This window comes from Pleuronectes platessa, chromosome 3, assembly GCF_947347685.1.
Source record: "Pleuronectes platessa chromosome 3, fPlePla1.1, whole genome shotgun sequence".
Classification (NCBI taxonomy): Eukaryota; Metazoa; Chordata; class Actinopteri; order Pleuronectiformes; family Pleuronectidae; genus Pleuronectes; species Pleuronectes platessa.
In genome coordinates this window covers 20,784,517-20,800,260 of record NC_070628.1, presented here as the reverse complement: position 1 = coordinate 20,800,260, position 15,744 = coordinate 20,784,517, and the positions used below count along the sequence as shown (strand labels likewise).

At 42.7% G+C, this 15,744-nt stretch overlaps 1 protein-coding gene across 1 annotated transcript in view; it reads left to right on the top strand.

The window, feature by feature from the left end:
- The window catches only part of LOC128431074 (complement C3), a 43,546-nt gene that overhangs the window by 20,344 nt on the left and 7,458 nt on the right, over positions 1–15,744 (top strand). The window contains exons 16-31 of the mRNA XM_053417296.1: positions 1,706–1,835; positions 1,968–2,036; positions 2,252–2,449; positions 2,890–3,010; positions 3,111–3,199; positions 3,285–3,424; positions 4,164–4,376; positions 4,959–5,022; positions 5,115–5,204; positions 5,332–5,538; positions 6,196–6,271; positions 6,424–6,583; positions 6,701–6,796; positions 7,008–7,158; positions 8,822–8,907; positions 9,265–9,342. Of these exons, the coding sequence (XP_053273271.1) occupies positions 1,706–1,835; positions 1,968–2,036; positions 2,252–2,449; positions 2,890–3,010; positions 3,111–3,199; positions 3,285–3,424; positions 4,164–4,376; positions 4,959–5,022; positions 5,115–5,204; positions 5,332–5,538; positions 6,196–6,271; positions 6,424–6,583; positions 6,701–6,796; positions 7,008–7,158; positions 8,822–8,907; positions 9,265–9,342 (1,968 nt within the window). The remainder of the gene's footprint in view (positions 1–1,705; positions 1,836–1,967; positions 2,037–2,251; positions 2,450–2,889; positions 3,011–3,110; positions 3,200–3,284; positions 3,425–4,163; positions 4,377–4,958; positions 5,023–5,114; positions 5,205–5,331; positions 5,539–6,195; positions 6,272–6,423; positions 6,584–6,700; positions 6,797–7,007; positions 7,159–8,821; positions 8,908–9,264; positions 9,343–15,744) is intronic.

Genomic DNA, 15,744 nt, shown 5'->3' with positions numbered 1-15,744 from the left:
GCTGGTGGCTCTTTAATCGTGGGCTTTTTAAGACTAGCACTATGCCCCCTCCGGACCGTCACCCAGCTGCCCTGGGCTCCCTGCTGCACGGTACTAGTCAGGGGGCTGCTAGTTAAAGCCTGAAACATGCTTCTGCGACTGCGTCTGCGTCTTTTCACGCCGCTGTGGCGCAAGACTCGTTGTCATTCATGCTTCCCCAACCCCAGCTTCTTACAAAGCAATTCCGCGCCAGAACACTAGGCGGAGTAATGCTTTTTGTCGAAGACGACCTGAGAGACGCCTTCTTTCTTCTTCATCGATTGTTTATTTACATAGCTACTGCGACTCCTTGTAGCCTTTTTCAGGCGGACAAATACGCCAGTCAGTGACGGGTTATACAACTGGACATACTTTCGGATCTCTTCTGCCAAACGTTCTTCTATTTGGTCCATATTCATTCTTCTAAATCTCCCGTTGTTTCTGCCTGTATTATGGGGCATGAACCCGGAAATGCAGCTCCAGAAGGGATGTAGAGCAGACCAATCACAACCTTGCGGGCTGAGTGAGCTTGCGGAGCTTTGCCGTAAATTTTAGAAAAGTGGAGAGAACTTAATGCGCCATAGATGTAAACATGTCATTGTAGACGAGGCCGCCTACAGAGAGGAAGTTAACAGCCTGGCTTCCTGGTGCAGCCAGAACCACCTGGAGCTGAACGCTTCAAAAACTGTAGAGATGGTGGCAGACTTCAGGAGGAGCCCAGCCCAAACCGCCCCCCTCACCATGTGCGACTCCCCAGTTAAAACAGTGGAGTCATTCAGATTCCTGGGGACGATCATAGCACAGGACCTGAGGTGGACGGAGAACATCACCTCCATCACCAAGAAGGCCCAGCAGAGGATGTTCTTCCTGCGGCAACTGAGGAAATTCAGCATGCCGCGGAAAGTGATGGTTGAGTTCTACACAGCCATCATTGAGTCCATCCTCACCTCATCCATCACCGTTTGGTTCGCTGCCTCCACTGCCAAGGACAAGGGCAGACTGCAGCGGATCATTCGGTCAGCTGAGAAGGTCATCGGCTGTGACCTGCCGGCTCTCCTAGACCTGTTCCACTCCAGGACCAGAAAGAGAGCAGGCAAGATCATCGCTGATCCTTCCCATCCCGGTCACCACCTGTTCCAGAGACTTCCATCTGGGAAAAGGTTCCGGGCCGTCAGGACTAAAACCTCGCGTCACCTGAACAGCTTTTTCCCCATGGCAGTGGGGCTCACAAACAAGCCCCCCCCATCACACTGACTCTGCTGACCCCCCCCCCCCCCACCCTCGCACATAATTTATAACACTACATTATTGGCACTACCACCAATCTTTGCACCTTAAAACCGCACAAAACACATTTACTGTATATATTATTTTTTCGATATTGTTGTTTTTTATATTGATGTTTATATTGCTCTATATTGTTGTTTTTATATTGTTGTTTGTAAAGTGCACCAACCACACCAAGGTAATTTCCTGTATGTGAAAATATACAAGGCAATAAAAAGAATTCTGATTCTGATTCTGATTCTGATTCTGATGTTTTATACCCATGTTAAAAGATCTCTTAGCTGAATATACGACATGCACTATAGATATACGTCTTTCTTATGTTGATTCAGAACTCGATTTATTTCCTTAAATCCGCAACTTTGTATCCCTATGTGTAAATGACCTCCACACTGTTCAGGTGTGGGACATGGTAGAGAAATACGACACAGGCTGCACACCCGGCGGAGGGAAGGACGGTATGAGTGTGTTCTACGATGCCGGCCTGTTGTTCGAGTCCAGCACTGCCTCGGGGACTCCATACAGACAAGGTGACACAGATTTTCTCTAATTTGTTTTCCTTTCTCACATTAAACTGATTTCATCCAACCGTCAAGATCAAAGTAAAACTATATCCCCCGTCAGTGGCTCTGTATAACATATAGTCTGTGTTGCATTTCCAGAGAGGAAATGTCCGGTCCTCACCAGGAGGAAACGATCTCCCACTATAATGCATGTCACGACCAGCTTGGGTAAGAACCACAAGTCTAAACTATCTAGTCCACACATGACTATTTGAATTTTGAATAAAAGTGAACGGCCGTAAGGTGGATAAGACTGACTTGACTAGTTTATGTATCTCTCTTTCTAATTTGCCTTAATTTAAAATGCTTTATTCCAAACAGCTCCCCTTTCATTTTGTACTTCATCCCTTCTCACCTCTGTCTCTCCTCAACCCTCTTTCCAGTGAGTCAGTATACCAATGAACTGCAGCGTGAGTGTTGTTTGGATGGCATGAGGGAGACCCCCCTGTCATACACTTGTCAGACGCGCAGTGAGTACATCTCGGACGGTGCATCCTGTGCTGAGGCTTTCCTGCACTGCTGCACAGAGGTGGAGAACCTGCGAGACGAATTGAAGCAGGATCAGCTCGTCTTGGCCCGCAGTAAGAGATGGGTGATGAGGGAAGGGGGGAAGAGGGCTAGGTGAGTCATCCAGGGCCAGACAATAGATTGTATATAAAGATGGACGACACGTCTCCGCTTTCTCCCACTATTTAGAAATTCAAATCCAAAATGTACACATCTTCGTCGGTGTCTTCTTCGTGTGTGACACCGCTTTTTCATCCAGAGATATTTGTATTTTTTTGTAGTTTTCTTCATTTTTGTATCTGTTGAATTTAAGAAATTTTGAGTTTAAGAAATGATCAATAAATAAAAGGCAGCTCTAGAGGAGGCCAGATGTATCCCGTATACTGCAGCCAGCCACCAGGGGGCGACCGAGACAGGCTTCACTTTTGTGTCCATCTCTATTTAAGATCTGTGGGTCAGACTTGTGGTTGTGAGACAATCAAAGTGGTAACCTTCCTTGTTAATGACTCTCCAGGTCAGGAGGACGACAAAAGTTACATGGACAGCAATGAAATTGTTTCTCGCACCAAGTTCCCTGAGAGTTGGCTGTGGTCAGACATCAAACTGCCTCCTTGCCCACAACAAACACCAAACTGGTGAGGCTAAAATAGACATTCAAAAATACTATACTCCGTTCATGACAACACCAACGATGACAACCTCTCTTAGTTTGTGCACTTTTTTTGTTTGATTCAGTGACTCCACATTCTTTGTGAAGAGCGTTCCTTTGCAAGACTCAATCACAACCTGGCAGTTCACTGGCATCAGTCTGTCAAGAACCCGCGGTGAGGACTCTGTGAATTTTAGTCGTACCACGATCATCTTAAATCTCTCTCACCCTCACCTCTTCTTATGCTTCTCATCGTTAAGGAATCTGCATTGGCGAGCCATTGGAAGTGATTGTCCGGAAGGACTTCTTCATCGATCTCAGACTGCCCTACTCTGCTGTCCGTGGAGAGCAGCTGGAAGTAAAGGCGATCCTTCACAACTACACCCCTGATGTTATCACAGTAAGTCTGAGCACGATGCTTTGTTGTTTCACAATGGAGTCAATGAGAGGATGATCATTTTTCTCACTGATGTCGAAGAAAGCAAAAGTAGATATTTAAGTGGTTGTTGCTCCTGGCTTTCATAGGGTTTTTTGTGGGATCTTAAAAAGTCTAACAAAGTGTAAAATTGGTTGAATTTTAGGCTGTAAAGGGTCTTAAATGTGGTAAAATGCAACATACTAAGTCTTCAATATGTTTAGGTAGGTCATTTAATTCTGAATCAGTTGCACTTTAAGATTACCATTATTTCTTTCTGAGAGAAATGTTTTGGCTTTATGCATAGTTTCTAATATATCTATATATACGTAGTTCTTTCTCTTTGCTGTAGATATTAGCACGCTCTAATGAAACTACAAACAAGACCAACATGGGACTGATAGCTGATTCTACAAACACCTTGTTCAGAGTTTGTCACAGTACACTGATACTGCCTGTAGTTTGCGGAAACCCTGAAGAAACCCTGGATTTGTGTAGTAGTGGCTGACATGGCTCCTTCGCATTCTCTAGGTCAAAATGTTCTTTTGGACCACAATTTCAACCATTCAATTGTTGTTAATTTATTTTATGTATATCAAAGTGTACCGGAAATTGTCAAATATGAGAGGAATCATCGAAGAAGAATCTACATCTTCTTGATGCAGATCTTTGACCGACTGCACATATACCTCACTCATTGATGTATCTTTGTGTCTTTCTCAAGGTGCGTGTGGATCTGCTTGAGGAGGAGCATGTGTGCAGCGCGGCTTCTAAACACGCAAGGTATCGTCAGGAGGTCAGAGTCGGGCAGCAAACCACACGATCTGTCCCCTTCGTCATCATTCCCATGAAGGAAGGACAATTCAGCATTGAGGTCAAAGCAGCTGTTAAAGACTCATCACTCAATGATGGAGTCAAGAAAATGCTGCGGGTGGTGGTAAGAGAAACACACTCTGTAATTTACCTCTATTGCACCACATATAGCAGGTGTCACCTGTATATCACTGCCTTTGCAACCAGTGTAACCTGAGTTTTTGTATGTAGCCATTTTAATTTGTAACATATCCTGCTCTTATTAGGTGTGTCAATATCATTCCCAATAACTCCGTCGGGCTCTATAAAAGCATTCACCCCCTGCCATAAAATCTGAAGGTTCTGAGCCACAAAGTTCTTACACAGCTTTTGTGTCATTAGGAACTACAATTCTACAATGCAGTCCTCATTTTCATATTTCATCAAATGCAAAAGTTATTGCTGTTCACACATATAGCTGTCAGTGTCTCCTGTGGTAAAGTAAGTTTGGCGAAGCAGAAATCTTTTAGGGCTTTACTTTGACTTCAAATGCAAACTACATCAGCCCTTTCAAAATGCAACATCAACTGAAAAGAAGAATCAGACGAATAAGGGTTGAATATTTTAACAGACACACACCTCTGTATTTTATTGTTAACCAGCCTAATATATTACTTAAAAAGTAGTTGTGATTTTTAATGTTTGTTTCTGCTGTGGTTTTTTTCAGCCAGAAGGTGTTCTGGTTAAACAGCCACAGATTATAACACTAGACCCCTCTAAGAAAGGTGTCGGTGAGTTTACCACATAAACGGCTGCATTTGATAGTCATGTAGTAATACTGTGTTTTCATTATTTCTTGAATTCATCCTGTTTCTCTCTTCAGGAGGTAAACAAGTGATAACTATCAACAGTGGAATCCCAAGGAAGGATTTGGTTCCGAACACACCTACTAGCACACAGATTTCTGTGACAGGTGGGATTATGGTACATTTGGACATGTCGTGTATCGCATGCCCGTAAAAATAATTCATGTTTATTTGCACGTTTCCTCCTGTTGATTTAAAGTGCTTTGGTTTTTCTGTTGGTTTGTGTGCCTGCAGGGATGGAAAACATTGCTCCACTGGTAGAGAACGCAATTAGTGGGCAGTCGATGGGTAGCCTTATCCAACAGCCGTCAGGCTGCGGAGAGCAGAACATGTACCGAATGACCCTACCACTCATTGCAACCACTTATTTGGACAAAACCAACCAGTGGGAGGCTGTGGGCTTTGAGAAACGAAACACAGCCCTCCAGCATATCAAGACCGGTAACATCACTCCGTTGATTTAAAAGCACATACCTAATTTCACTGTGGCTGAAGTGGTATCAATACAAACGAGACACAACATGCTACCCCTGCTCCACATATCCGAGCTACAAAACTCAAGATGTTTTCAGACCTGAACTCATGAGAATATCACACAATTGGGTCCGTACTTTCTCTCAGGTTTTTCTTCCACATATGAACAACTCTTGCCTCTAGAAGATAGAGGCAAGATGTGACATAAATTCTGCTGCAGAGATCGAGGGTCGTTTATAGCATATCAACACCAGCATAGTCTTTTATCACTAAATTCTCTATTGACATCTTTGCCAGTTTCTTCTACATGTATGGCACGGCTTTTTCATCCTGAAATATCGGTACTCTTTCTCTCATTTTGTATCTTTTCGCGTTAGAAGCGTCTTTAACTCACCCACTCGCTTGCAGAGAATCCTGCCGAGGATCTCTTGCTCACAACGGCTCATTTTAACTTTATCCAGAGTTACTACTCAGAGGCTGGCAGGAGAAACTTTGGAGCCTCTCACTCTGACATTTGCATGTTCACATACAGCTCCCCCCAACTAAGGTTTTCACCCGTTTTTACAAACAAAACTGCCATCAGTTATATTCAGTAAAAGCATTGTGTGTTTTGTTTGTGTCCAGGCTACAACAACGAACTTCACTTCCGTAAACATGATGGCTCTTTTGCTGTGTACGTCGATCACCAAAGTAGCTCCTGGTGAGGCATCATAACATCTATGAACTCATATGTAAACATCCTCTAATATGTAATGTAATGTCTCCTAACGTATATTTTACTATACTATGAGAGGATGTATATCAATATCAAATTTATAGAACTAAACAATTATCTCCTCTCCCCTCCCTAAGGCTGACAGCGTACGTTACCAAGGTGTTCGCCATGGCCAGCAGTCTGGTGGCAGTGGAGAACAACGTGATCTGTGACGCTGTGAAGTTCCTGATTCTCAACGCGCAGCAACCCGACGGCGTGTTCAGAGAAGTCGGAAGGGTGTACAGTGGAGAGATGATTGTGCGTACACTAATTTCATCAACATCAGTTTTCAACTTAATGGACATGAAGAGCAACATTACAAATTATATCACCATATACAAATATAATTAAATTTGGGCATATGCGTGTGAGTAGGGTGATGTGCTTGGCTACGATTCAGATGCCTCCATGACGGCCTTCATCCTCATCGCCATGCAGGAGTCACGGACTATATGTGCTGCCACTGTTAGTGTGAGTACCGACTATCTTGTATTTCTTAATTTAACTTAATTTAATTTAATTAACCGATTCATTTTCAGGTACTTTCACTTTTAGGGTCAGGGTTACCACAAAATATACGTATAAGCCAATATCTGTACTTTCTACTCCTTGCAATGCATTATGTAACATGTTGTATTATAGTGATTCCCCTCATCCTCTTTTTTCCTCTCCTGATGCCCAGAGTCTTCCAGGCAGTGTAGACAAAGCGGTGCAGTTCCTGGAGAGGCGTTTGGCCAGCCTCACCAACCCATATGCTGTTGCCATGACATCGTACGCCTTGGCCAACGAAGGCAAACTGAACCGAGAAGTCCTCTTCAAGTTCGCTTCTCCAGGTGCTGCCACACAAAATTATATGGATGTGTACAAGCAAATATAAAACACATCCACAACTAATAAGAGCCCGAACAAAATTGATATTATGGGAAGATTTAAGTCCAATAATATAACACATACCTCTGCCAAAGCCCAACAGTCCCATTCTGAAACCACATTTAAATCCAGATTTTTATTTGCATCTTCACCAAATTATAATGACTCATGACTATTAGTCCTCTAAAAAGTCTGATTGGTTTCTAAAGTCTGATTGGTTTCATCAAGATGAATGGGTTTATTCTCTGAGATATCAACAATTATGTCCAAGTCAAAAAGATGCCCCAAATCACGCTAAAGAAAAGTAAAAAAAAAAACTTGATCAGTCCCCCGATCCAACTCTGCACCAAAAAATATTTTAATAGTTTCTTTCTTTTGTCATGCCCCGCCTCTCCACACAATTTCATGAAAATCAGTTGAATGGTTTTTGCATAATCCTGCAAACAATTAAAAAAACATTGTTGTCTGTAAAGTATATATATTTCATAGGTGAATTTCAAGTCTTATTTCAGAAATAGTTAACATAAATGTACATATTAAAAACTAAAAGTCAAATATCTGTATTTGCCTTAATAATCCATTATAAATTGGATTTTAATCTAAATAAGCTTTTGTGTGCTCACATTTTCAAATTCCTCCGGTTTTTATTTCATTTTTTAAGCAAAAGTAGATATTCTTAGTCACTGAAGTTTGTCACAAGTTCTTATTTGTAATAAAATTAGGGCTGTGAAATGATTAAAATTTTTAATCAAATTAATCACAGGTTTCTATGGATTAATCATGATTAATCACATTACCGATTTTTTCGGAATATTTTTGTGAAAACAAGATTTATGACATTTAACTTTTCTTTTGTGCTGCAACTCAGCAGTTCTTCAGCAGTTATCATTGCTTTTCCATATGGAACATTAATATAATCTTCATCCTAAACAGAATTCGGGTTCCTTAGCCATTGTGTGGTTGAATAAAACTTTTTTTTTTAAATTAAACAGAAATTATTTGAGCTTCTTAGCCATAGGATGGTTGACATTTTTTATATTTTTTGTCACACAACCATTAACCACACCATGATACAATCTAATGCCTCTAAAGGCCCTCTTAGCTACTCGTTCTTTAGCCAGTTGGTGAGGCAAACTAACTTGTTCAAATTCTCTGACAGTAAAGCTGACCGCTTCTTTTGCACAATGTGTCCGGCGAGTGAGTCTGGTTTGGCGCACTCCACTTGAACGCCCCTCGCCAACCAACACATGCTTCGCGTTGCGGTGGTTAGGCGGGTATTGCTACGGTGAAACGATAACGTCTTCTCGCAGAGTGTGCATATCACCTTGGTTTTACTGAATGTTCGATCTTTGTTTTTTTGGAACACGATCTTCCCGTCCAGAAGGTCCTCAGGTTCATCAGAATTATCCATGTTGTTTGTTTGTTTGAATGGCAGCTGCAGTCTGACTGCATTAGAGCGGCGACTAGTGCAGAGGCGGCGGAATTGGAAGTTCCTTCTGCGCATGCGTTAAATGCGTTAAAAAAAAAAAAAACGAATTAATCCTGTAATTTAATCATAACGCGTTAACGCGTTATTTTTCACAGCTCTAAATAAAATGTTGCTTTGTCTGTTTATTTCCCCCTTAGAACTGTCCCACTGGCCTGTAGTTAATGGACATATTTACACACTGGAGGCAACAGCTTACGCTCTTCTGGCTCTGGTCAAGGTCGGGGTAAGCATGTTCCACTTACAGTATTTGTGTTTGGCCAACATGTCGAGCTACACACTATAACAGTCACAAGCCATGCCTCCTCATTAAAAGTCTGGAGGGATTATTAGATTAGTGCAATGCCTATTCTGAAATTACAATTTGGAATGGGCTGTTTGCTTGGCATGTACTAATGCTGTTTGCAATTTTCTTGTACAGTAAAAAAGCATTGCTTACCATTGATAATCGATAACTTGTATCAGGCGAGCGCCAAGTCTCTGCAAGAAAAAACAAATTTACATGATGGGCTTCTGAAAACCCAACCAAAACCGATGCTCAATCATAGAGACTTCAACCCTTTCTCCCCCTCTGTTGATAAAGGCCTTCGAAGAAGCCCGGCCTATTGTGAGATGGTTCAACCAACAACAGAAGGTGGGCGGAGGATTTGGATCAACTCAGGTAACAAAGCGCACTCTCCATATGCACCTCTAGCTAGTTATCCCGCATTTGAATTGTCATTCATTCATTCAACCTTTACTTTAACCCGGTAAATACGTTTAAGTTGATACCACATTTACAAAATAGCTGAGTACAGAAAATTTACAAAATTACAGTTCATGAAATGTTATTAAAGCTAGTAATTAAGAATAGTAAAATAATTAATTAGAAATGATTCAGTTATCAATTAATAATTTTACTATTCTTAATTACTAGCTTTATAATTTTTAATTATTTTTAATAAATAATTTCTATTTTAATAATCATTTCTCATGATTATTAATAATTAGCCAACGTCAATTCTACTACTACTATTGCACAACATAAATGGTGTCCCTGTGTGAGGGCGGAACGCTTCACGCATGCAACATAAATGGTGCCCCTGCGTGAGGCTATCTAACTCCAGCTGTAGCATAATACTGTGTACAATGATTCAGAAACCTAAGCAAGCTTGAGCGGCCCACCAGGTGTTTTTCGCACTCAAAAGATGAGTAGCATGGACCACACTGGGGCAAGGGCTCCCTCAAGGCCAGACGACCTGTCAGAGACAGTCGCCAGTCTGAGCAATTTTTATAGAAATGCTATAATTGAGTTTTGTCCGCTTTTATCTAAGCAAGCTTGAGCAGCCCACCAGGTGTTTGCGCACTCAGAAGATGAGTAGCATGGACCACACTGGGGCAGGGCTCCCTCAAGACCAGACGACCTGTCAGAGACAGTTGCCAGTCTCAGAGCTGCCAACTTTTCAAAAAACCTTGGAGTGAGATTTTGTCGGGGGTGACCAACATTTTGCCGCGCACACAGCCACACACGTTGGTGGCTCAAATATCAGGGGATTGTTGGAATTTGGCGTTGTATCCATGTTGTTCGCTGCATTCTGGTGGCCTTTGGGGCCCGAAGTCGTTGATAGGAGCGGCCGACTGGAGATGGACAACATTGGTTACATTCTGTGACGCAAAGACATAGCTGAAGGTCCACCCCCAGGAAATGTTGGTTTAAGTAGATGTTGTTTCCTGCATTCTAGTGGATTTTTGGGTGGTATGCTAAAGATGTGCAATACCTGAACTTCTTCTGATTCATGTTCCTCTGATCATGACTTGTAGGGCCTTCTAGCCTTGAGCTGAACATTCAACCAGAAAACTATTGTTGTGCCTCAATGACCACAATATAGCCTAATTAATAGACCTTTGTTTAAGATTTGACCAAGGTAGGTTGATTGACATTTTGATTACAATGGTTTTCAACTAATTCTGAACTGAAACCTAACCTATATTTTAAATAATTGTATTCTTAAGAGCAGTTAATGATTTATGTTCGCCTCCCACCACACTTTCCATCAGACAAAAAAGTGCAACAAATAAAGTGCTTAAACAGTAGCCTTTTTAAGCAACACAATGGACCCTCTTCCCCAAAATAAAATTTGTCTGGAGCCGCAAAACATATTTGATAACAAAGCTAATAAAGTTTTATATAAAGTTATACTATACTAAACTATGGTTTGTTGCATTTATGAAATTATCGAACAACAATAAAGAAAACTGTTGACATTTGATTGATATTTTTACCTGTTACAACAAAGGAAAAACCAAACGCTTATGAAGAGAAGAAAATACACAGGCAAGTGTCGGCCTACTTTGAAATAAATTAAACATAGACCTTTGTAGGGTTATTTGAGTCCTCCCCGTATTTGTGGAAAATTTATGAAATAAGAAGTACCCTATTTTTAAATAAATAAAAACATATAGCTGCAGCCTAATAGCTTAAAAATATATATTTTAGTTGGCGAAATATTTAAACGAAAAGTGAGAGCAGGTCAGGCTGGAGGCGGACACAGAAACTGCAGCTCGGTAGAAACCAACTGCAGCTTCTGCTCTGATCAAGACGCTGAGCTCTGATCAGCTGAGACCAGAGAAACTCTGTGTTTTCACTGTTTCCACTGAGCAGCCGGTGAGTCAGTGACCAGCTCCTTCACGTGAAGGAGCTCTGGTCTTGTGTCTCTGAGCGAGTGCGCGGGGCGGGGGGCGGAGCCTCGGGACCGGTGCGCTATCTGGGGCACACACACACACACACACACTCGCCCGCTCCTGGTACTTCATGACGGCCTGATACGATGATGTTTTAAAAAATGATCGTGACTTAGTCAACCACCAACATTTTCGTCTCGTCTCGTCAACAAGTTAAAATAGATTTAGTCATGCGCTTCACTTAAAAGATCCAGGTTTTTTTTGGCGTGAGAAATTGGATGTGTGGCGTGAGTGCGTGTGAAAACATGCAAAAGCGTGTGTCACACGGCGGAAGCGTGAGAGTTGGCAGCTCTGCAGTCTGATCAATTTTTCTAGTGATGAAGTGAGTTAGTTGAGTGATTATGATTTAAGTTAATGCGATCAAAGGATTGCAGAACTGACCATACACCTCAACAACACCACTGGTCCGAAATTGAGTTTATCCTACGTTCTGGGTCACCTGGCACTCCTCTGCAAACAGAGGGCCAAGCGACAAGCCCAAGAACATGTTGATGTGCTCAGAGTCATGCTAGCAGCATGCCCAAGAACAAAACTCCCACAATCGGTTTAGATCTCATTATATGAATACCTCTCAAAAGAGAAGTTGTTTTTAGCCAACGGAAACCATATCAGTACCAGGAGTATAGATATGGTGACCGAAACCCAAACATGGGATGCATTCTGGGACAGGAGTTAATACGGAGATGTGTGGCTGAAACAATGAGAAATTGTGCCACCTGTTCCTCCAGGCTCTCCTAAGAGACCAGACACTGAACCATGGGTAAAACTACACAAAACTCCCTCTCCCCTCCACATCTGAAAAGGGGGGGGAGAAATCCCAACTCCAAACAGAGAGATCACTCAAACCACTCACATCATCAATAGTTGCATGTCTTAGACCCTCTGTCAGTAAATTGTATAACGTATGTTCAGGTAGTGAACCTTCTTAGACCTCGTTGAGTGAATCTTGAAGTCCTCTACCACTACGGTTATGCAGCCCTCCTGGGTAAACTTGGCAATTCAGTCTAGACAGTGCAATTTCCTATATCGGTAGATCTGCAGAACCTAGGAATAGGATTCATCATTAATTTACCGATTAGCAAACAACAGAACGTGATTCGCCGTTCTAAACGTTGTGGTTTGACATGATAACACATGTTTACCTCAAAAACACCAGCACATATTAAAAATTTCCTTTGTTCCTCTTTCCCTTTTTTTCTCATTTCACTTTTCACACAAATTCATTGGTATGTTGACAATTACTGCCGATAAGCATTGTAGAATTGAAAGTGTGTGCCGTGTTTTAGATATGTGTTATTTTAGTCTCTCTGCCCAGATTCATGCCTCTGTCTGCCCAGACAAAATTATGCCTCTCTGTGTCCAAATTATGCCTCAAAGACATTTATGCCTCTCTGCCTCATAATAAACTAACTTTCACTGCTTCAACTCCACTCAAGGATTACCTCTCATGGATTATCACTGGACTCTCGACCATAGTTTGCCCTGGAGACCGGGGTCACAGCCCACTCTCCAGACCAAAAAGGGGGACTGTTGGGCAAGAGTCCCTGCTGAACTGGCCATGTGGTGGGATCCACACAATGAGTCGTAAAAGTAAGGCCTGTGAGCCAAGATGAAACCAGCTCTAAAGTTTCCAGCTAAGATCAAGCATGGAGATAGCATCTCCTCTGGGGGTAACTTCCTCCCTGGGGTTTTCCCAGAAACCCCTGCTCTGCTCCTGGCCGTTCCCACTCTGATCTGACCTCTGACACTCAATTGGCTTAAAGCCAGCATCATCCCATGACCACACCTCAAGGAGGCTGGGCCTCCACAGGTTAATAAAAGCCCTGGCAACCCAAAAATCGCTGCCATTTTACCCTGCTCTGAAGACATCACCAGGCCCCTTCGGGGCCTCCCAGCTGATTTAGTTGCTAAAGGGGGCAACCTTAACTTTTAGTTTATCAGCCATTTCCTGCTCTCTGAAGACGTCAACAGACCCCTTCGGGGCCTCCCAGATGTTCCAGTTACTAAAGGGGGCAATTACAGACGTTTCTTTTATTTCTTTATTCAGTCGACGTTTTATTTTGATAGGACTTTTTGTTTTTAACTTGAAGAGGCCGCGCACAGGAACTCGCTCGCCGGCCGAGCATCACAGACTTTTCTTTTCACGATCCCCACAGCTGCGCCACAGCTGTTAATCCCTACAGGACAAAGCATAATTCTGTCGCAGAAGAGACGAGGCCGAATTCCGTTCTAAGAGCAAGAGACGAATTCGCTCCATATCCGGTCCCAGCACGAAGCCGCTGCAACAGATGAACCAGCGCTATCCAGCTCAAGCCATGACGTCTTCACCTAATTCCGGGGATTCGCTGACCGCATATACCCCGAGGAACACAACACGAGATTCACTGGACTTCCCGAAAATCCGCGCGACACGCGCAAGCAACACCGCGGAGGTCACAGTAAGAGGCTTTATTGTCTGGGCAGAGACTAGTTTAAATACTTAGCGTGTCATGTTTATTTGAGTGTTTGTTTGTAGATCGCTGATCTGTTTTTAAGCCGTGTAACACGAGGGAACGATGCGTCACTTCCGGTTCCTTGTTTACATTGTCGAATGTTTTAAAGTGCCTCGCGCCGTGACAGAGAGCCTCCGGCAGCACTGTTATCGTCCGACTAAGTTTACAGAGACTTAACCTGTTAAAAGATCGGTGCACAACTCTAATTTGTGTACTGAGTGGTGAAGTCACTGTAGCTGGTCTCAGACGATGTTTTTCTCTCTCTCTTTCTCTCTCTCTCTTTTCTCCTAAACCTGTTTTTACACACGTCCCGACCTACACTTACCTATTTCATGTTACATAGAAAATTCTAGATTTAAAGAGCCTTAATACATCTCGACGCCATTCGGCGCCAGAACCAGGAGATAAGAAATCCCTTTGTCTAAAGTTCCTTTGTGTAACAGGCGACCGACCGCCATCTTGTCTTCGACCTCATGTCGTCACCGGGGTCATAAACCTCCATCTTGAAAGTACGTGAACGTAACATCTTGATCCTGGCCAGACTACGTCACTACGTGATCTCGCCATTACGCCATAGCCACTCCCTTTTCTCTTTAGACACACACACACACACACACACACACACACACACAAAGAGACACAGACAGGCAGACACACACGACCACACACACACACCAGTAGATACTCAGTTTTACATGTGTGACCATTGTGATAAGTGCTGCTGCTGCTGTTGCCTTCTTATTTGAAATATTGGAGTTTGTTAAATGAAGAATCATTGAAATAACATTAACTTTATTTCCCCTTTTGAATAAATACTTTTGTAATTAAAGTATTTGTATTTCTGTGATTATTTGTACATGTGTATGTGAATGCAGCTGGATTACTATAGCCTGTGCTCGAACTTAAAACCCTTCATTGTGTATTATATAATCATTAATATTAAATATTGAGATTATTAATTCATCTTAGTTAGTTCATCTGTTGCAGCGGCTTCGTGCTGGGACCGGATATGGAGCGAATTCGTCTCTTGCTCTTAGAACGGAATTCGGCCTCATCTCTTCTGCGACAGAATTATGCTTTGTCCTGCAGGGATTAACAGCTGTGGCGTAGCTGTGGGGATCGTGAAAAGAAAAGTCTGTGATGCTCGGCCGGCGAGCGAGTTCCTGTGCGCGGCCTCTTCAAGTTAAAAACAAAAAGTCCTATCAAAATAAAACGTCGACTGAATAAAGAAATAAAAGAAACGTCTGTAATTGCCCCCTTTAGTAACTGGAACATCTGGGAGGCCCCGAAGGGGTCTGTTGACGTCTTCAGAGAGCAGGAAATGGCTGATAAACTAAAAGTTAAGGTTGCCCCCTTTAGCAACTAAATCAGCTGGGAGGCCCCGAAGGGGCCTGGTGATGTCTTCAGAGCAGGGTAAAATGGCAGCGATTTTTGGGTTGCCAGGGCTTTTATTAACCTGTGGAGGCCCAGCCTCCTTGAGGTGTGGTCATGGGATGATGCTGGCTTTAAGCCAATTGAGTGTCAGAGGTCAGATCAGAGTGGGAACGGCCAGGAGCAGAGCAGGGGTTTCTGGGAAAACCCCAGGGAGGAAGTTACCCCCAGAGGAGATGCTATCTCCATGCTTGATCTTAGCTGGAAACTTTAGAGCTGGTTTCATCTTGGCTCACAGGCCTTACTTTTACGACTCATTGTGTGGATCCCACCACATGGCCAGTTCAGCAGGGACTCTTGCCCAACACAATTAAAACAAATGAATCAACTTAAACAAGAAAATCTGGAGGTAAAATAAGATGAGATTGACAACTAAAATTGCCCCAAGGATGAAATTGAGTTGAACTATAGATCTTACC